This window comes from Terrapene carolina, unplaced genomic scaffold, assembly GCF_002925995.2.
Source record: "Terrapene carolina triunguis isolate 2854851 unplaced genomic scaffold, T_m_triunguis-2.0 Scaffold62, whole genome shotgun sequence".
NCBI classification, from domain to species: Eukaryota; Metazoa; Chordata; order Testudines; family Emydidae; genus Terrapene; species Terrapene triunguis.
In genome coordinates this window covers 30,595,828-30,616,710 of record NW_020664413.1, presented here as the reverse complement: position 1 = coordinate 30,616,710, position 20,883 = coordinate 30,595,828, and the positions used below count along the sequence as shown (strand labels likewise).

The window sequence follows — 20,883 nt, the reverse complement described above, 5'->3', positions numbered from 1 at the left end:
ATCAAGATTTCATTTTTAGAAGTTCATTGAGATAAGTATGTGTCACTGAAGTGAGGGTCTGTCAAACCACTGGAATGGCTTGGACAGTGTCTGGGTGGATCTGAAACTCTTCTCTTAAATTCAGTATCACAAACAACTAATAAGAAAATGCAAATGAGTAGCTGGGATTTTCCTGCGTGTTTGTTCCAGCTCCAACTAAAGCACCTCTCAAAGGACTCCTGCAATAACTCCTATGTGTTTGCTGGGACACGGTGTGATGTCAGAAAAGCATCACAAAAAAGCAGAGCTTTATGGAGAAATCTGAAAGAGGATAACAAGGAAGCCCTTTGCAGATGTGTATTGGGGGCTCCTCCCATGCCTGAGGGGCAGCATGGGAGAAAGCACAAAGGTGCTTGTTTGAAAAGGGGGGACAAGCACAGGAGGAAGTCAGCATCTTGACATTGAATGAGAAATGGTAGGTAGGGTGGGGATAGGCCATGAAAGGCCTTGAATGTGAAGCTTTTAATTGATGTGATAGAGAATGGGGAGCCAACAGAGCAAAGTATGGTGAGAGTGAAAAGCTAGGAGAATGAACTTTGCAGCAGTATTCTGAATGGATGTGAGCAGGACAATGTTGTATTTGTCAAGGCAGGCACACGTGTGTTGCAGTAATTGAGATGTGAGATGCTGACAGCCAGGATGAGAGTTTTAGCAGTGTGGATGGGTAGGGGAAAGGCTTTATCTTAGAGACATTATGCAGAAACAATCAACAAGACTTAGGCATAGTCTGGATGGGGGGACCTAAAGAGAGGCATGAGTCAGAGTACACTCAGGTTATGGGTCTAAGAGACAAGCAGGCTGGTGGTGTCACCCACAGAGGTCAAGAATGAGGTAGTGGGGAGCAATGAATGGGGGGGGCATTAAAAGCTCTGTTTAAGCCTTGTGGGGGCTTGAGCTCACAGCTAGACATCCATAACAGGATGTCAGAAAGAAAAGCCACGATCTGAATTGGACTGAAGCGAAAGGTGTGGAGTAGAGATGAGATACTACTGAAGCACCAGGAAATGCATTGATTCAGTACAGTCCCCAAACAACTTCTGAAAACATGGTTCCTATGGCTGCCCAGTGGAGATTAAAGCTATCCTCTCCTGGTGAGACCCTCAAAAGTGTGGAGGTGAAAATACCATCTGTCCTCTGCTGGTCTGAATACCTACTTGCAAGCAGTGACCCCTGTTCGCACAGGAAAGTACAGTTTGCCCCTCAGTATGTCAGTGGAAGTGAACCAAGCCCATGATGGTGCCTGGGCTGTTAAGCAGAATGTTAATAGGGAAAATAAAAATCAAAAGAAGAGCAGACGTAAAGGTTTCTCACAAGAATGCACTAAGAAAGTTCTTAAGCCAAGAAGGGCCACTCAAGCAAATGCTAGTGATTCTGTGTCTGTGCCTAAGCGTGAGCTGATTCTAGTGAAACCTACTTCCTGAAGCACAGGTGCTTCTTTCAAGCAAACAATAATTATAATATCTTCCTCAAGCACATCACCATAACAACTAATGAAGCAAAAATGTATCCTTTGAGTAATCTCCATGAAGATTACGAACAGATGAAAGAAGAATGCAGGTAAAAAGCTAAGTCTCCGAAGGTTCATTACTGATAATTTTCAAAGCACTGGCAAAAATCAGGTTATTATAGTTCATTCCAAAAAAAAAGCAAACAAAATAAATGGGGTCTTCTGAAGAGCCAGCAAAAAATCCCCTGAAAATCATACAAAAAGGTAGTAGGAATAAAAGAGCTGGAAGAAAGTGACGATATAAACTCAGTTCAGTACTTGGAGGTGAAAACAAGTTTTATTATGCAGAGCGAGCAAACTCGTGGTGAGGGAACTCTGGTGAAAGCAAGTATTATATCAGGAATGGTGCTTTATGCAGGCATTTTATGGAAGTTAGATCTTGGTGGATTTCAAAAGCCGCAGCAGTTTGAATAGGGGGTTATAAAATTGTATATCTGCTTTTTTCACATTATCCTTTAATCGTGATAATTGTTTAATATTTTTAAGAAACAAGAAATAAAAATGAAGCTTAAAAATTTCATCAGATTATGATAAATACTTAACTGGTATAAGAGATCATTAGCAACCGCACTCCATTGCTGGTACTGTGTCTTAAAGGACCCGAATTGAAATCACATCCATGATTGTGGCTCATGAGTTACATACTCCGCAAGAGTGGAAATTAGTAAATGCTCATCTGTATTCTTTACCAGCCACCTTTACTCCAGCATGGCTTGTGCATAGAGGGTACTTCCAACATGTTTCTTTAGATTTCTCACCTTAGGTGAAATTCATATGACTGGCACAAAACCCAAGTAAACAGGCTTCACATGGCTCGAAGAATGGAATCTTTCGCTGCCCATCACCTGTGTCCAGAATGCAGTGCATCTTCACAACCAGTCCATGGCTGCTGCTACAGCAGGGCTCCTAGCTAGTGATTCTGTGCGGTTGGCAGAACTCTTCTCCACAGCTCCACCATTTCCCTAACCCACCCTTGAACTCTGCCTGGATGCTTCTTTAGAGAGACATGATCCACAGCAAGCAGGGGGTTGTGAAGCCCCTTGTGCATGGCCTCTGGACTCCCTGTTCTTCCCACCACAAAGCAATTAGCCTTGCTAAATGGGAGAAGTAGGATTCTGCCCTCTTTTAGAGGAGCTTATCCTAGGAGATCAGTAACACTATAAATCAAAAGTGGGAATAAGTGTTGGAAAATCCTATAGTCGTTGACTAAATTTAAGTGTAATGAATAACTGATAGCTATGACTCAACTGTCTACATTTCTTCCCTGTCTAGCAAAACAACAGTGTACTGTCCACTGGTTCTGGATAGATTTTTCACATAGTTTCAGGTAATGATTAACTGTAACTGACTAAAATACCTTCAGGAGAAGTGTTGAGACATTTGACAAATAGTTAAGTTCAAAAGTATAGTCAAGTTGTTCCCATAGCTCTTCTTCCATTCAAAAATATTTCTTCATAAAACTTGAGAACTATTTAATTTTAAAGTTGTCCCATGTCTTATAAAAATAAAGTCAGTATCTTCATTAAATATTTCCATTATCCAAAAGGATTCTATTCACTAACTACATGTATATAAAGTGTGTATGAGTTTGTATAATCGATGTATAATATACATAAACAGAAGTCATTTCAACAACCATAGAACTGCAGCTATCTCTTGGGTGGGACATAACAGATGTTTAACAGTATATATTGTAGGAAAACTGCATAAGGACAGGAAGTGAAGAAGAATACACTATGAAAATAAAGGGCGAATTGGGCAGGACACTATGGCTAACTCTTCTCCTCTTGTGAAAAGTACCATTGGATTTTCCCAAGATAGTTCTCTCTGAGATCCCCAGTATCATTAATGTTTGTTTGGAATACTAGACTTAACTCTCCAGAAAATTTATCCTGACCAGACATTTTACTGACTGCCATCTCTAGTACCCATTGCATTGAGCCTACAGGTAAGCTTACTTTTCTTGTTTTTTAAAGCTGCAGGGCTCTAGGCCAGGGGCGGGCAAACTTTTTGGCCTGAGGGCTGCATCGGGTTTCGTAAATTGTATGGAGGGCCGGTTAGGGGAGGGGGTCGTTGCTCGGCCCCCAACTCCTATGGCCCCCCCCCCAGGACTCCTGCCCCATCCAACCTCCCCCCGCCCCGTTCCCTGATGGCCCCTCTGTGACCCCCTGCCCCATCCACAGTCCCCCACTCCCTGTCCCCCTGACTGCCCCCGGACCCCATCCCCATCCCATCCAATCCCTCCTTTCATTCCTAACAGCCCCCCTGGAACCCCTACCCCATCCAACCACCCCTTCTCCCTGTCCCCTGATAGCCCCCGGAACCCCTACTCCTGACTGCCCCCTGCCACCCCATCCAACCCCCCCTCTTTCCTGACTTCCCCCCAGGACCCCTGCCCCCATACAACCCCCTGTTTCCCCTCCGACCGCCCCAACCCCTATCCACACCCCCGCCCCCTGACCACGACCCCGAACTCCCCTGCCCTCTATCCAACCCCCGCTGCTCCCTGCCCACGCTGCCTGGAGCACCGAGCCATGCTGCTACCGCCGCCACCACCACCACGCAGCACAGAGCACTGGGTCAGGCCAGGCTCTGCAGCTGCGCTGCCCCAGGAGCTCGCCGCCCAGAGCATTGCGCCGGTGGCCTAGCAAGCGAGCTGAGGCTGCGGGGGAGGGGGGACAGTAGGGTAGGGGCCGGGGGTGAGCCTCCCAGGCCAGGAGCTCGGGGGCCGGGCCGGACGGTCCCGCTGGCCTTAGTTTGCCCACCCCTGCTCTAGGCAGTTGTGGACTGCTTGCTACCTACACTTGAGCTAAGTGTGCCAATCAAGACTTGAAAGTGTAAAAATCACTTCTCAGCTAAGATCATGTGTGGTATCAGTTTAAAGTGTCATGTGATCTCGATTGATTTATAAAATAAAGCATCCCATGGCCTGACTTTGGGGGGGGGGGAACATTATTCTGAGGATCCATGTCAGCAAGAGAAGAACTGTGTTGATTTTTTTCACAAAATGCCAGTCTTGCACCCAGCTCTGATTCAAGAAGAAGCCTGAAGACATAGCTGTGCATCATGCTCTGAAAGCAAACAGTCACTTCTGCATCTACTTTTTCATTGGACACAGATGGTGCAGAGTCTCGACTTTCCCAGTGTCCGAGAAAAGCACCTGGATATGAGTGAGTTGTTCAAGTCTACATCCAGACAAGATGAGGGAGATGCTACTAAGCTGGATGAAGGATCTTGTCTAGGGCAGGGTAGTTTCTGCCCTCATAATTAAGATTTGTCCATCCTTTGTTCTCATTTTGTTGAAGACATTGTTCCTAGAATCCCTGGTGAGGAGTGATCGGCACAGCAGGGATCCGTGTGTGTGAAAAGGCACCTTTAAGCCTTCTTTTTACTCCCCTAATACTGAGGCAATTCAGGCACCAGTTTGGCTTTCAGTGCATGTCTGAAGGCTACTCTAATTTGCTCTGGCCACAAAGGCTCCTGAGCGCCATTCCAGTAGCTATGGATTACCAGGGATCACCAGGGCACATGGTTAGCAAGGAGGTGAAGGGGTAGGAGACTGTACAATGGCTGAATGCCATGTGGAATTTCCCTGACTAAAACTGCCTTAGGGCTACCATGCATGACCTGAGCAGCACAAAGCAGCACCAATATGCCAGAAGATAGAGAGAAGCCATTGGGTTTACCCCGGGCAGAAACAGATTCATGATCACAACATCAGCCCACTCAACCTGAATTTGATCAAGCTTGCCCACAAGTAGATGGGAAATTCTACACACTGAGAAAAATCTGATTATTTCCAAGCAAAGGAAACCAGGATTTAAAAAAATTCCAGTGGGCAGAACTTCTGAGACACAGACAGGGTGGTACAGCGAATCTTCTTTTATCTCCATGACAGCTGCAGCATAGAAGTTTAAAAATTCTCTATGCTGTTATCAAACCAGCCCTAGCCGGGGGATGGATTTATGACTGCACAGTCTCTAGATATTATGATCTTAAAATAAGTAAATGAGGTACTCTATCATGAATTTGTTAATGTTTAGTCACTGACACTGACACTCCCTGGGCAAGCAGAGGTGTACAATGATGTATAAAAAACACAATACCTTAAACATTTACATGTTCATGATACAGATGTAAATTGAAGAATTATGTCACATACATAAATCATTCATTTGCACATGCATGTTAAAACTTATTTTCCATGCAATATTTGCCTTTTGGGTGATTGTTAGAGGAGGCAAAGGTCTGGCTTTATTTTTTCAAAGGCAACAGAGTGAATGTAACAGGCACAAACAGTTACAGTATTCACTATCAGAATATAACAAGATTACAATAAATCAGACGTTGCATTACAGCTGGGTGAATTCTTCAGAAAGCTTGCTATGAATAGTAGTTTGAATTTTTAGATCGTCTTTGATTGCATTCAAAACCCTTTTTTGTTCACCGTTCATGAAAACTCTAGTAAACAAGATTGCCAGGAATGTTTGCAAAACCAATAAATGTTCACTGAATACTAGAGAATATTCATGGAAAGCAGTTTTAGTGTATATTTGCAATAGAAACCTAACTCCTAAGAGTGATGCTAATCTAATCAGAAAACAGAAAGAACCCCTATGAACTGGGTGTCTAAGTAATGCTGTTCATACTTTCATAATGCTGTTCATAATTTCTAACTTCAAATACTTGCAATGAGCTACAGAAAGAACTATATTCATGGATGTTATGTGATGAATCATTCTGAACAAATTGCATACATTTAAGAAATTTCTGTCCAACACTATTTTCTACATAACCAACATGGCAGCATGCATTGCATTATCACAGTTAGCAGCAGTAAGAAATACTCACCAATTTCAGACCAAAAAGGAACACTGGTAACTTAAAAATTACAAATTGTTAAATAAAAAATCCCTTTTTTACTTTTCTTTACTTTTGTTAGTAACAACATTTTAAATTATTAAAAGTGACAAATTTTTAAAATCAAATTTCTTTGTCTCTATTTTCTTTGTATAACACAACAAGGACAATTCAAATCAATTAAACCAGTTTCATTTTTGTTTATAGACAGTTTCAATTTCAGGTTTTTAGTGCTGCAGTGTTTGAGTTTCAAACACTGCTTGGAAATGTTTGTGTATTTAAAGACAACAGTTTTTACTGAAATTTAAGTAGTTTGGCAACAATGGTCTTATCTTTTATAAAAAGTTGTTTTACAACATTTAAATTTTAGGTTAAACATAAGTTGACAGTGTCCCTTTTAATTCCTTTTCTACCATTTTCATGAGACTGTATTGTGTTACAGTAATGGCAACGTATTTAAAATACAATTCACTGATCAAGACATTAGAAACAGTTTGCTTTAGTTTTAGAGCCATATATCTCACTGAGCACATACTAAAAATGATAGAAGGAATGTTCCGTTTATTCCATTATAGAGAGGCAAGGATTTTACAGGATGAGTTTGAAAAAACATATTAACATTAATAGCCTGAGAAATATTCAGCAAAGAAGCTGAATCAATATTATGTAAGGTTCTTAAATATATAGTTTGGTTGAACATTGCTAGAGGCAGGGAGGTAATGTAGTACTTGCACTGCGTATAAACTCCCACTATAAAGTCCCACTATAGAGAGAACGTTGTTTCTCAAGCACAGAACAGTAAAGTCCCCAGAAGATGGCAGCACTTTGTGTGAAGAGCTTTTGAAAACCCAAGTATGAGACTTTTCCCTAAAATAACAGATGTGAGTGAATCCATTCACAGGTCTAAAGGGTTTGAACATGTTACTGTAAATGGAGCCAATGTAGTCAAGATTCAAAATGACATATCGGAACCTTACCATTCTAGTGTGTTTTGTTTGTTGCTTGAACCCACTGTCTCAGGTCTGCTAAGCCATTTGGCACTGACCAGAATATAGTTACCAATTTCAGTGACTCTCCCTATGCTAGCCACAGTCAAGCTATATTTCAGCAAAGAATCAGCCTGCCATATATGTAACTTCAGCAAGATGTTTATAGTTCTAATAGGAACTATGACGACAGTCCTCGGGAGGAATCCTTAGTGCGCACTGGTGAAAGGGATTGCTCCCACTAGAGCAGAGGTTCCCAAAGTGGGCGATACCGCCCCCTGGGGGGCGCTGGAACGATCCAGGGGGGCAGTAGTAGCCTCGGGTGCAATTGGGGGGCGTTGAATAAAAATAAGGGGGCGGTGGAAGCATAAAGAAAGAAGAGAATATAAGAAAATTTTGAAAAACCGTTCGTACGTGTTTCATCTGTTGTGTAACATAGAGTTAAAGTCGTAGTGATTACTTTATTTTCCAAATAAATTCACAAATTATAACCGATCAGGTGTCAAGTCCGCCATCAGCTCTTAACAAGCAAGTGTTGGCAGGCGAGCGTGTCGCGCATTGTCGGGAAGTCCAGCATGCATCGGCAGGAATATGTGCGTGTAATGACTTGTTTACAATACGATACTATAAATAGGCGACATGTATGAAATCTAATTTAGATTGTTTCTGAATTGTGTAAAAAGCAGTTAACAATAGTGCAATAAGTATTTAAAATTTTTTATTCATATTCGATATCTTCGATCTTTACGGATTACGGATCACATACAAAGCAAATTGTATTATTGTTGTTTCAATAAAACAGCAATTTACACGTGAGTATTTTTATACATTTTCTTAAATATCTACTGTACGTTTCTGTCTCTCCAGTGCTTACTAATAATAAAATCGTAGCAGGCTTGTGTCGGTACAGTACTATTTGAAGTGTACAGTCAATATATTTGTCATATTTTTATTACAATATTAACGAAAACAGGGGAATGAAATCGTAAAAAAACTGTTAACTATTAACATTTATTTATATCTATCGAATCATCTGTGTTAATTGGTAAATAAGGCATGTGTTAATAAGGAACAATTATTTAAATAAGGGCAAACTAAATTAAAACTATTAATTGATTTTTAATTGCATATTGATTATTTTTTAAATTAATTATTTCTTGATTAATTTAGTTTGATATTTGACAATTTAATATCAAATACATATATCTAATGCTGAGCAAAGAACAAAACCCAGTTTATTAGTTTCATTAGTATTTTAGTTTGGTTGTCTTTTGCCGTCTTACGCAAAAACCAGTGTATACCTGATGTCGTGGGCGATATTCTAATAACACATCTTTCTTTACTATATTGTAGGACGTAGGTAGAAATATAGATACATAAAAGAACACAAATTTGTCACTGCATCTTTCTGTTTGTTCGCTTAAAGAAGGTAGATTTCCAGGGGGGCGCTGAGTAATTTTTTTCTGAAAAGGGGGCGGTAGGCCAAATAAGTTTGGGAACCTCTGCAGTAGAGTCTTTAAATGTTACCTGTTCGTGGTGAGAAACTGACAGGTGGCAAAAGAGAATCACACAGGGTGGGCAAATCCATTTTCCCTTTTTTTAGAGGTAGGATTGTCTGAACTTTATACGTTAACTGGTTCACATTGTGCTTGAGAGCTGAGGTAAGGAGAGGCAGAGAGGGGAAAATCGAATGACAAATGTGGATCTGACATAGCAGAGGGCTGGCAAAGTGAGAAGCCCCCTTTCCATGCTCCAGGTCCTGTATCATGGCACCTTCCTTGGCTGAGGATGGCTGGACAGGGCTTGCTGGGGGAGTTCCTGACAGCTTCTGGAAGTTTAAACAGAATAGGGCCTAGCCCCCCCAAATGAACTAACCTGCCACTCCTCACAAGCCCAACCCCCATTATACCCCAGACACACCTGTCCAGACACGGCCGCTGGTCCCTGTCCTCTCACCCCCGCCCTTAGCTCTGCGCTTCCTCATGCCTCTCGGTGCTGCCCTGATGGGGCTCAGCTGGGAATCCCTCACCTCTCCATAGGGCAGGAGGGGAGCTTCCTCATCCCCGGAAGGAGTGGGGGTTGCTCTGGGGTCAGAGAGGAGGGGATGCAGAACTAGCTGTGGAGCAAAGGACTAGGTGTTTCAGGAGTGCTCCTGGCCCTTTAAGAGTGGGGGCATGGGCAGGACCTCTGTGTCCTCCATGTGTTTGAGGGAGAAGGTCGGAAGCCCCTCAGCACTTGAAGCTATGAGATATTGAAAGGTAACCAGGCAGAGAGGTTTCCCCATGGACCCAAAAAGGAGCCAAAATGGTACTAAGCTGTACCATACAGTAAAGTGACCTCCCTGGAAGTGGGGAGAACTTTAACAATGTAACCAAGAAGGTAAAACCCAAACTCAGGCAGGAGTCATGCAGCTGCCTGGCTCTGGCGAGCTGGGCCACCTTTGAACAGTGTTGAGTTGGCTTGCAGTCAAGGACAGAAGCCTCATCGCTTTGCAGTGTTTCCACCTGAGTCCGGGAGAACTTTAGCAGGTTATTTTTGCTTTGAGTGTGAGAGTTTGTCCAAATCTGAAAATCAAACAAATCTCTAGGAGTGGTCACCCGTGCAAAGCAAATTCAGAACACGCACGCGCACAAACACACACCCTGAACTGAAGCCACGAAGTCCTGACTTCTGGCTGAGGTACATATAAATTGAAAAACTACTCTTGGTGAACTGTTTACTTTTCATTTCAGCATTTGTAAGCATTTTGGCTCTTTCTCTTTCTGTGCAGATCTGTTTTAGAGCTAGATTATGTCTCCACCTGAGTTCAGGGCAGACTGGAGAATGAATCATAATTCACTGAGTCACAGTTCTTCAACACCCTCCAGGCCTCCATTTCATTTTGCTCAGGGTGGGTGGGGGAGGAAATGACTTCCCTCTGTGTAACCGGCTAGTTACAGTGACTAAGGAACAGGGGATATGGTGCCAAAGCTCCTCCCATTTTGTCTGTGTCTCTCAGAGAGGAGCACTGGGCAAGCAGCTCAATGTGCCTGCAGTCACAGTCTGAGCAGTGGGGCATTACTGCTCGTTACTCCCTTGTATAGCCAAGTAAGGGCTGACAAGCTAGCCCTGAATGTTTACAGCTGTTTCTTTGTATCTGGGACATTTTCTGTTGCAGTGATATCATCCATCTCCAGCTGTGCTAATGAACAAAGGGAGCAAGAGGCAGCAAGCAACATTAACTGACATTAAAGCATATGAGTTCAGACTAGTTTTATTTATTTTGTAAAGTGCTCCATTCGGTGACATAATTAAATACCAAGAGGGTTCCATACACACAAAAATTAAAAAAATTAAAAATCCCACCTGGCTGTGTAATATGAGTTTCCCTATTATATAAAATTGCCAGAGGCATTACGTCTTCCAGCAGGCATTGAGGTACTACTGCCAACTGTACTTCCCCGTACAGCCAGGAGGATGCTGTAGCGGACAGGCGCATGACACTGTCTTCTACATCAAAATACTGTTGCTGTGGGTAGTTGTTTTATCTACATCTGACCATTCCATGTTTACAAGTATTCAGATCTCCATGGGGTTACTTGAATCAGCAGTAGTTCAGAAGGGCTAGTGTAAGCTCTGAAGTTTTAGACCTTTTTTCAGGGAACCTTATTTGGGTAATTGATATGCAGCCTTTGAAGAATCTCTGTTATAGATGGTCTTTGGAACCAGGTATTTCCAGTTGACAGGAATATCTTTCTGGGCAGTCACCCAATCCAGAGAAAATGAGTCTCTCTGTCTGCTGTCCTACAGAAAGCCTCAAGCTTCTTGGCTCAGCAGCTATAAAGGTAACATCTTATTTAGACGGGAAGTATCTCTATTAGGTGACCAAACACTACTGACAGGCACAGAGTTTGCAACTCCACCCTCCCAATCGCCATACTGAGCAAGTAGATTCTTGGGAATGAGTGACAGTCAGGTAGGAAATCTTTTAAGAGGTTTTTCTTGGGAATTCCTTGGCTGGCAGATCTGTTCTGGAGGCCAGATGGGGAAAGGAAGAACTAGCCATGTGACCCAAATGTAAAGTCACCTCCCTCCAGCCCTGAGTGTACAGGGATTCTAAATCATTACCATTCTGATTAGGCATTTTACACCCACTTTGCAGAGGTGTAAATGACTAAGCTGCAGGGCAACTGAGAAGCTGGCCCACTGTGTCCACTTGTCACACCATTCTCCAACAACAGGGGAGGATTTAAAACAATCTCTGCCTGTAGACACCAGCCCTTGAATTCCCCAACAATGACCATTCAAGGGAATTACTGTAACTTTTCAGCTGTAATAAATCCCACATGCTGCATGGTTTTATGGGGGTGGGGGTAGTAAGCAGTCCCAAGAATCAGAAGATATGTAGCCTATGAAGTAGAAAGATCATGTGTATGAACTTTTCTTCTTAGTGGAGGTATGTTGGAAATATTCTTTGAGTCGGAGACGTCGAAAGTAGGATTCTGGGTAGCTCTCCAATTCCCAGTTATTGAGATGGGTTTTTCCTTGCCTTCAGGCATCTGTGTCCCCTACTGACCTTTTTTCCTGGGTAGATCAGTCTTCTGTGGAGCCAGCATCCCCTCTCTTCCAGAGCTTGCCTAGTTTGGAAAGAACCCATAGATGTTTTGTCCGGGACTGGGTTCCTAAAGTGTAACTGTCATATCTAATACATCAATTCCTAACTTACTAGCTACAGAGCTTGGCTTTTTTCAAAGGGAAAGTGTTTATTCAGATGAAGATGCATGAACTATTAGGCATTCTTTTGTATGCAAACATGTTCCGTTTTAGAATCTTTACACAATCTTTATTTCTGGCCACCACCCTTCCATTTGGATTTGGCTCAATGAGTGAAACAAGATCTTGCTTGTCAGGAAAGCTACACATTAGCTGTAGAAAGAAAATACTTTTTTTTTTTTTTTTTTTTTTTTTTAGCATTCCTTTAGGATATATTTTAGTTTGTCTTCATATGTGCCTAAGATGCATCTTCCCTGGTTTTGTACCTTTTCAAAGCTTTTTCACTACCAGATTTCTGATTTTTTTTCAGCAGGCAGCTAGAATGTCTTTTTGTGCTATCTTTGATATACTATAAAGGGTAGGAATAAGAAAGAGACTGCACATACACTCTGAGACCACAGAAATCTTATTCACAGGGCAGAATCTTTTGAAATGTCCCAGGTTCCATGATCATAAAAAGCCTATATTTTTAGTGTTGCCCATCTTTTAAAATAATGAGCCAAATTCTACTGTGTTGCACTGGTGTAACTGAGAGCAGAATTTGGCCTAATAGGAATATGCAAGGGGCCCAGAGCTGATAGAAATCAATATAATAGTATTCTTAGTGCTGATGCTCCAAAGTGGCCATGAAAAAAGAAGATGAATGAAAGGGTAAACAGGGAGAGAAGGAATTGGTCCTGGAAACAGCAGATCTAGTCTAACTAAGGGAAGAGTTTGCAGGTACAGACAGAAAAATGGGGTCATTATGATCTGTGAAAGATGTGCAGCGTTTGGGGAGGAGAAAAGGAAATAATGGTTTTCAGGAAGTGGACAGCTCATCCTTAAAAAGATATGTATATATGTTTGAAGGATCCAACCTTAGAAGATATGTTAAGTGTACTTAGATTTCCAGACAGCCTTTAATAAGGTCCCTCACCAAAGGCTCTTACGTAAATTAAGTTGTCATGGGATAAGAGGGAAGATCCTTTCATGGATTGAGAACTGGTTAAAAGACAGGGAACAAAGGGTAGGAATAAATGGTAAATTTTCAGAATGGAGAGGGGTAACTAGTGGTGTTCCCCAAGGGTCAGTCCTAGGACCAACCCCATTCAACTTATTCATAAATGATCTGGAGAAAGGGGTAAACAGTGAGGTGGCAAAGTTTGATGATGATACTAAACTGCTCAAGATAGTTAAGACCAAAGCAGTCTGTAAAGAACTTCAAAAAGATCTCACAAAACTAAGTGATTGGGCAACAAAATGGCAAATGAAATTTAATGTGGATAAATGTAAAGTAATGCACATTGGAAAAAATAGCCCCAACTATACATACAATATGATGGGGGCTAATTTATCTACAACTAATCAGGAAAGAGATAGTTCATGGATAGATCTCTGAAGACGTCCACGCAGTGTGCAGCAGCAGTCAAAAAAGCAAGCAGGATGTTCGGAATCATTAAAAAAGGGATAGAGAATAAGATGAAGAATATCTTATTGCCCTTATATAAATCCATGGTACGCCCACATCTTGAATACTGCGTACAGATGTGGTCTCCTCGTCTCAAAAGAGATATACTGGCATTAGAAAAGGTTCAGAGAAGGACAACTAAAATGATTAGGGATTTGGAACGGGCCCCATATGAGGAGAGATTAAAGAGGCTAGGACTTTTCAGCTTAGAAAAGAGGAGACTAAGGGCATGGCTACACTTGCAGTTGTAGAGCGCTGGGAGTTACTGCAGTAGGGAAAATGCTGCCGAGTGTTTACACTCTCAGCTGGAAGTGCGCTGGTGTGGCCACATTAGCAGCTCTTGCAACACCACAGAGAGCAATGCATTGTAATAGTTATCCCAGCATGCAAGTGGCTGCAATAGGCTTTTCAAATGCGGGGGGCGAGGTGGAGTGTGACAGGGAGTGCATTGTGTGTATGTGGAAGGAGAGAGAGTGGGTTTTGGGGGGGGGCTGAGTGTGTGTCAGCATGCTGTCTTGTAAGTTCAGACAGCAGCAGACCTCCCTCCCCCACCCCCCGCCTCTCTCTCACTCACTCAAAGCAAGCAGCATTCCTCAGTAATGGTTCCTTTGTCCCAGAGCAGATAAGCAGCCAGCTGTCAGAAACGGAGCTTTGAAAGGGCATATCCGCATTCCTACAGCATTTGTACTGCGAGTTCAAAACAATGACAAGAGTGGCCACTTGACTTAAGGAGATTATGGGATGTTTCTGGCGGTCAATCAGAGCGCAGTAATGCAACACCTCGTTCACACTGGTGCCGTGGCGCTCCAGCAGGGGCGCAGCAAACGTTATTCCACTCGCTGAGGTGGAGTACCAGCAGCGCTGTAGTCGCGGAGTCAGAGCGCTCTACGTGCCTTGCCAGTGTGGACTGGTAGTGCACTAGTGCACCCGGGGCTCCTTTATTGCGCTGTAACTCGCAAGTGTAGCCAAGCCCAAAGGGGGGATATGATAGAGGTATATAAAATCATGAGTGGTGTTGAGAAAGTGAATAAGGAAAAGTTATTTACTTGTTCCCATAATATAAGAACTATGGACCACCAAATGAAATTAATGGGCAGCAGGTTTAAAACAAATAAAAGGGAGCTCTTCTTCACACAGTGCACAGTTAACCTGTGGAACTCCTTGCCTGAGGAGGTTGCGAAGGCTAGGACTATAACAGGGTTTAAAAGAGAACTAGATAAATTCATGGAGGTTAAGTCCATTAATGGCTATTAGCCAGGATGAGTAAGGAATGATGTCCCGAGCCTCTGTTTGTCAAAGGGTGGAGATGGATGGCAGGAGAGAGATCACTTGATCATTACCTGTTAGGTTCGCTCCCTCTGGGGCACCTGGCATTGGCCACTGTCGATAGACAGGATACTGGGCTGGATGGATCTTTGGTCTGACCTAGTATGGCCTTTCTTATGTTCTTAAGGTCAAAGGCAGTATGACTAGTGCATGTGAATTTTTATTTAGTTAGTTTGTAAATATGCTGTAATTTTTAGTCTGTTTTATTTTAAACATCGTCCATCCAAGGGACAAAAACAATAGCGTATTTGTTCACATAAACTATTTGGTGAATACTTATGAACAGCAAATACATTAGCTGAAATTGGAATCAGTTTGTGAAGCATAGAAAGGGCAAATTTTAGTTAAAATAAATCACCAAGACTTGTGAGATCTAACGTCAGGGACAACTTTGGGTCCCTGTAACTCCTAGTGTAATGAACTGGCTCAGACATACTGAAATGATCAAAGAGGAATGACGTATGTATTTGTAAGTTTTATTTTAGTACACAGGTTATTATTAACATTACTTATAATTTATACAGTAGAGTCTAATGTTTGATATGTGCTGTTACAAACACATTATGAACAGAGAGTCCCTGTCCCAAACAACTTAAACGCTAAAAAGGACAAAAGGATAAAAGGTGGGGGGAAATAAAACAACATATAAACATGGGTTTTTGTTATTTTTAAATTTCCTTTCATAATAATAGTATGAACTTATATTTAACCTTTCCTCCAAGGAGTTAAATGTGTCTTAAAAACCACTTCACAACATTTTAAAGATTGTGACTTTCCCAAGGCTATACTGTGAGTCAGTGGCAGAGTTGGGAATTGAAGCCTGGTGTTCAAGCCACCATTCCCCTTCTCTAACCATACTGTCTTTCCTTGCATCTTGTACTCACTACTGTTGCTTCACTGTTGTGAAGGTTGGGTGAGTTTTTTTGTTCCCCACATGCTTTGAAATGCAATGAAAACCTCTTTCTAGTCATAGTTACCTGAATGTATTAATGGCTGCAGGGGAAATTACCTTGAATTCCATCACAGAAGACACTCTCTATTGGGGTAGTAACATGCAGATGACCACACCTGTACAATAGTAACTGCATTTCACAATAATGTAGGTTTGATTTATTTCTTTTTCACTTTATAATGCTAATAAAACATATATAAACTCTACACAGTAAAACAAAAGACATTTTGTATTCCTAAAATGGCTTTCTATTATAGTGTTATAATAAGTTCTGGTGATTTGTTTTCTTTTCACAGCTGGTTTTAGAAGGTTCATTCCACAACATGAAACCTGAAAAAATGGGATTTATACATCTCTCCAGGTATATTCACCTCACTATTTGTATGACTTGCCAGTATATTGAACTCAGTCAGAAAACAGTCAAAGGAGTACCAGTATTTTAGAGTTATTGTACACTTGATAAAAATCTCCTGGACAAATTTCTCTAGGACCCAGAGAGACTGTGAGTGTTGACTGAAAAAAAGAAAAAAAAAATCAGTACCTGAATGAATTCCCCCACCTTCTTATGATTGTGTACCTGTTTTCCTTATAAGGAAAATAAGGAAGTAAGATAAAGAGCAGTGTTAAGTTCCATAACCATGTTGAAGTTGCTTTTATGCACAGCTTGTCGTCTTTACCTATTCAGGTAGCTTTTGTTTTCTTTGTATTAATGTTCTGTCCTGGTATTTTGGAAGTTTCTCTTCAAACCAGTGTAAGTATCATCTTAGAATACACACTTCAGGAATCTATGACTTTTACAACATTCCACATTAATCATTTACCCTGAAGGTAATTATTCTTTTATACTTTTAATTCACACAGCCAGAACTGAAAACGAATGGGGATTGTATTGCTTTTCCTGTTCTTTCTATTTCTGCAAAGAAATAACAATGTACAAGGTAAGGCGTACAGTTAGTGAACTCTGTTTCTTTAAAAGCATATTTTACATTGTTTTTTGTTTAACAACTTTATATTAACTAGCTTCCCATGTTGTCTGTTCAGTCATTCCTTTCCACTTAATGAATGTTTTGACAGAGTGTAGTATGACTACATAGCCAATAAATGTATTTAGAGTACATCTGTTCATAACATAGAACTACCTGCACAAAACACACAGGCTTTTGAGCCATTTTAATTACACAAATCAGAGTTTGATCCATCATGAAATTTCACACTACATCTGTGATTCTGGTAGTGTGTCTATGGAACCTGGCATAATTTTAACTTCCAGAGCAAATACATTGGAAAGCAGAATGAAACAACTGTAATGTGTACAATGTAGACAGATCTATTTTGCTAAAAATTCTAGTTATGATGAAACAAATTTAACAATTATGAAATGCATTTCAGAAAACAAATAATAGTATGCATATTGTTCATAGATGAGTGACCTTCAGGTGCTCACATTTTTATTAATTACCAGTAATAGTGTAATTATTGATCAAGTTAAATACTAAACTAATATAAATATTTTAATGATGGAATTTTATCAATAATCTTAAGTATGTCCTAATGTGTCACTATTGTTTATCTCCAATATTTTTAACAAAATGGGACATTTTATAAAAAGAATAATTAAACCCATTATTAATCTCTTACCTTCCTGGGTTTAAATATAGGAAATTGTTCTCCAGGGAGTGCAGTGACTTGTGAAGATTGTTTGTTTTCTGGACCACAGTGTGCTTGGTGTTCTCAAGAGGTAAAGTAAATGATCTTAAAATTTCAAAGCCATACAATTGGAGTGTTTGCAGTGGCTATGAGTGATGGAATTATTGAATTAATTGGGTCAGCCGGTGCTTTTGTAATGCATGAGGAATTTAGAGGGGAAAAATTGCCTGTGTAATTTTCTCGGGAAATCAAAAGTGGTACATCTGGAAATTATGCTTTATTGTTCTCTGTTTCTTTAAAAAAAAGATCCCCAGCTTTTAGCACCTTTGTTTCTCCCTATCAGAGGAGCTGCCCTCATCATTTTGGAAGTAAATATGGTAGGATTGTACAGCTCCTGTGATACTGGATAGAGCGCCCAAGATATGGAGGTCTTATGGCTAAAGTATGGGGCTGGGAAACAGATATGGATTTGGTTCCCAGATATGTCACTGACTTCCTGTGTGACCCCAGGCAAGTCATTTAACTTATCTGTGGCTCAGTTCTTAATGTGTAAAATAGGAATAGGAATACCTCCTGGCCTCACAGCAGGTGTTCTGAGCCTCAGTTTGTTAGTGTTTGTGAAGCAGTTGGCTACTGCGATTAAAGGCTCAATAGACATGGCTATAAATAAATAAAATAAGCAGGGTTCAAATGAGAGCCACATGTCCCTCTCCCTTTTAAAGCAGAAGGTGAACTATTAGGTGCTCAGCACTTTTGAAAAGATGGCTGCTTATTCAGGAGCCTAAATATGACTTTTAGAAGCCTAACTTTAGATTTTGGAAATCTTGGCTCTTATAAATACAGATAGACAAACACACGGTTTTGTGAATCTGTTTCAGCCAACAGCAAGCCAGTCAATTGCTAGATAGTTTTTGAATTATTGATCAGATAGGTATGTACTGCAAAATTTCTTAAAATAATGTCTTAGTCAAGTGGATTGTGTTTGATACTTCTGTCCTGCTGAGCACCCTTCATAGCCATTGATTTCAGTGGCAATTGAGAGTGCTAAGCATTTCAAAGGATCAGGTCCAAAGCATGTAATAAATATATGAACACAATACATAGATCAGATATGAGAGAGAAACAGAATGTGTGTTAAAATACTTTATTGTGGTGGTTTACTGTTCATATCTCTACAGCTCTCTTTTAAGGGACTCTTTACATAATTTATAAATGCTTTCCTTAGGGGGGTTTAATTGAACAGTAAAAATACCATCTTGGATGAAACTGACATACCGTTCTTTTTTAATCCAGTTTTTACTAAAAGCAATTTAGCAATTTGCAAGATATAACACTAGGAAAGTTCCCCCACCCCCGCCTCCCAAAAAAGTGGCTTTTCTATGCTTTTTTTAAAAAATATTTCTGTACAACTCAAAATGCAGGATTTCATAATATGAAAATTTCCATGCTATTAGGCCAGTTGCCATTGGGTGTTTTCATAAAACACAAAAAGAAAACAACTAAGTTCTTGAGTTTGGAATGTATAGATGTATAGATCATGTATAGATGATCATGTATAGATCATGTGCACTTATTGGAAATGGCAGTGGAATAAATATAATGTTTGCCCATGGATTTATTTGCTGCACTCATGTGATGTGGGGCAGGCAAAGAATCTGTATATTTAAAATCTGTATATTTATTTTAGTGTCAGGCTAGACTCAATAAAAGTAGCCATCATAGTCTATTGCATGGGTAGGCAACCTCTGGCACGCGTGCTGATTTTCAGTGGCACTCACACTGCCCAGGTCCTGGCCACATTTTAAAAACATTATTTACTTTACATACAACAATAGTTTAGTTATATATTATAGACTTATAGAAAGAGACCTTCTAAAACATTAAAATGTATTACTGGCACGCAAAACCTTAAATTAGAGTGAATAAATGAAGACTCGGCACACCACTTCTGAAAGGTTGCCGACCCCTGGTCTATTGGATAAAAATACACATTCTAACTAGCCCTGAACCATGTGTTTACCTGATAATGCCTTTTTTTGAGAAGCCAGAAAATTCAGTGTTAGCTACTGCGGACGGTATGCTTTGCTTTCCAAGGGTTTCATAATAATAGGTGATTTTTACGTACACTGGGTTTGATCCTGTAGTCAATGGGTGTTTTGTCTGAGTAGATATCAGAAGTGGTCCAAGTACAGAAAGGCAAATTTTTCCATCCTACGTTTCCACTGAAATCAATGAGACACACACATATCCATGAACAGAATTTGACTCCCAGTGGGAAGTAAAGAGTGGAGTCTTAGCATTAACTTTGAATTTCTGGGCTTTTGTGGATTTAAAGTAATTTTGATGTAACTTTAACATAGTGTTTCTCAGTGACAAAATTCAGGGGACATTTGCAGTTTAAGGGCCAAAGTTTAAATTCCTTATATAGGCACAAGAAAAGAGTATGGACCAGTGATATGAGCACAGGATTGGAAACCAGGAATTTCCAAATTTTAATCCCAGCTTTGACATGGAATCTTTCTGTGGCCTTGGTCAAGTCACTTAGCCTCTCTGCCAAAGTTTTCACACGGCAATGATGATAATACCTTACAACAATGTTCTGAAAATTAATGTGAGTATAGTGCTTTGAAGAGGAAGAATAATATATAATCATAAAACTCCCATTCCAGTTGGTGAGAGTTTTGCTTGAGTAGGAATGCAGGGGCCCGATCCAAAGACTATTGAAGTCAGTGGAAAGTCTCCTGTTGACTTCAATGGGCTTTAGATTGATCAGGTCCTAAGTGCAGGAGAAGGCCAAACAGCACACAGGGCTGAATTCAAGGAAGTGAATACAAGTGCCACGTGTATCTCTGGGCTAAATTCATGGTCATGAAAATATGGTGTTAATTAAACATCAGGTGTATGATGGTCAGAAAATAATTTATTTTCCATTGTTCAATAATAAATTTAGCTCTTCCATTCTTTCTGCTGATTGTTTCAGAATTATACAGACTCATCTGGAATTCACGGAAGGTGTGATACTCCAGAAAATCTTTTGTCAAAAGGATGTCAGTTGAACTTTATTGAATTTCCCATTTCTAAAGTAGAAATTCACAAAAATAACCCCCTTAGCATAGGAATCCAGAAGAATAACTCTGATGTCACACAGATTTCCCCTCAAAAGTTAACTTTTAGACTGCGACCAGGTAAGTTATTCAGTTCATAACTGTGATTCTTTCCTGCTGATGCTATCTTTCCAGGTTTCTCAGACTAAATTGTTAATGATCTAAAAAACAGAATGTATTTACTGTATTTAAATAAAATGTATTAACAAATTCAAAATTAAGCATTATTTGTAATCAAATAAGACCTAGTGAATATTTATGAT

General features: G+C 40.5%; 1 protein-coding gene across 1 annotated transcript in view; it reads left to right on the top strand.

Annotated features, from left to right (window-relative positions):
* ITGB6 (integrin subunit beta 6) overlaps positions 1 to 20,883 on the top strand; it is a 75,878-nt gene that overhangs the window by 10,330 nt on the left and 44,665 nt on the right. Inside the window, exons 3-6 of the mRNA XM_024202941.3 lie at positions 16,166 to 16,230; positions 16,731 to 16,807; positions 17,528 to 17,607; positions 20,497 to 20,701. Coding sequence (XP_024058709.2) covers positions 16,747 to 16,807; positions 17,528 to 17,607; positions 20,497 to 20,701 — 346 coding nt within the window. The 5' untranslated portion in view covers positions 16,166 to 16,230; positions 16,731 to 16,746. The remainder of the gene's footprint in view (positions 1 to 16,165; positions 16,231 to 16,730; positions 16,808 to 17,527; positions 17,608 to 20,496; positions 20,702 to 20,883) is intronic.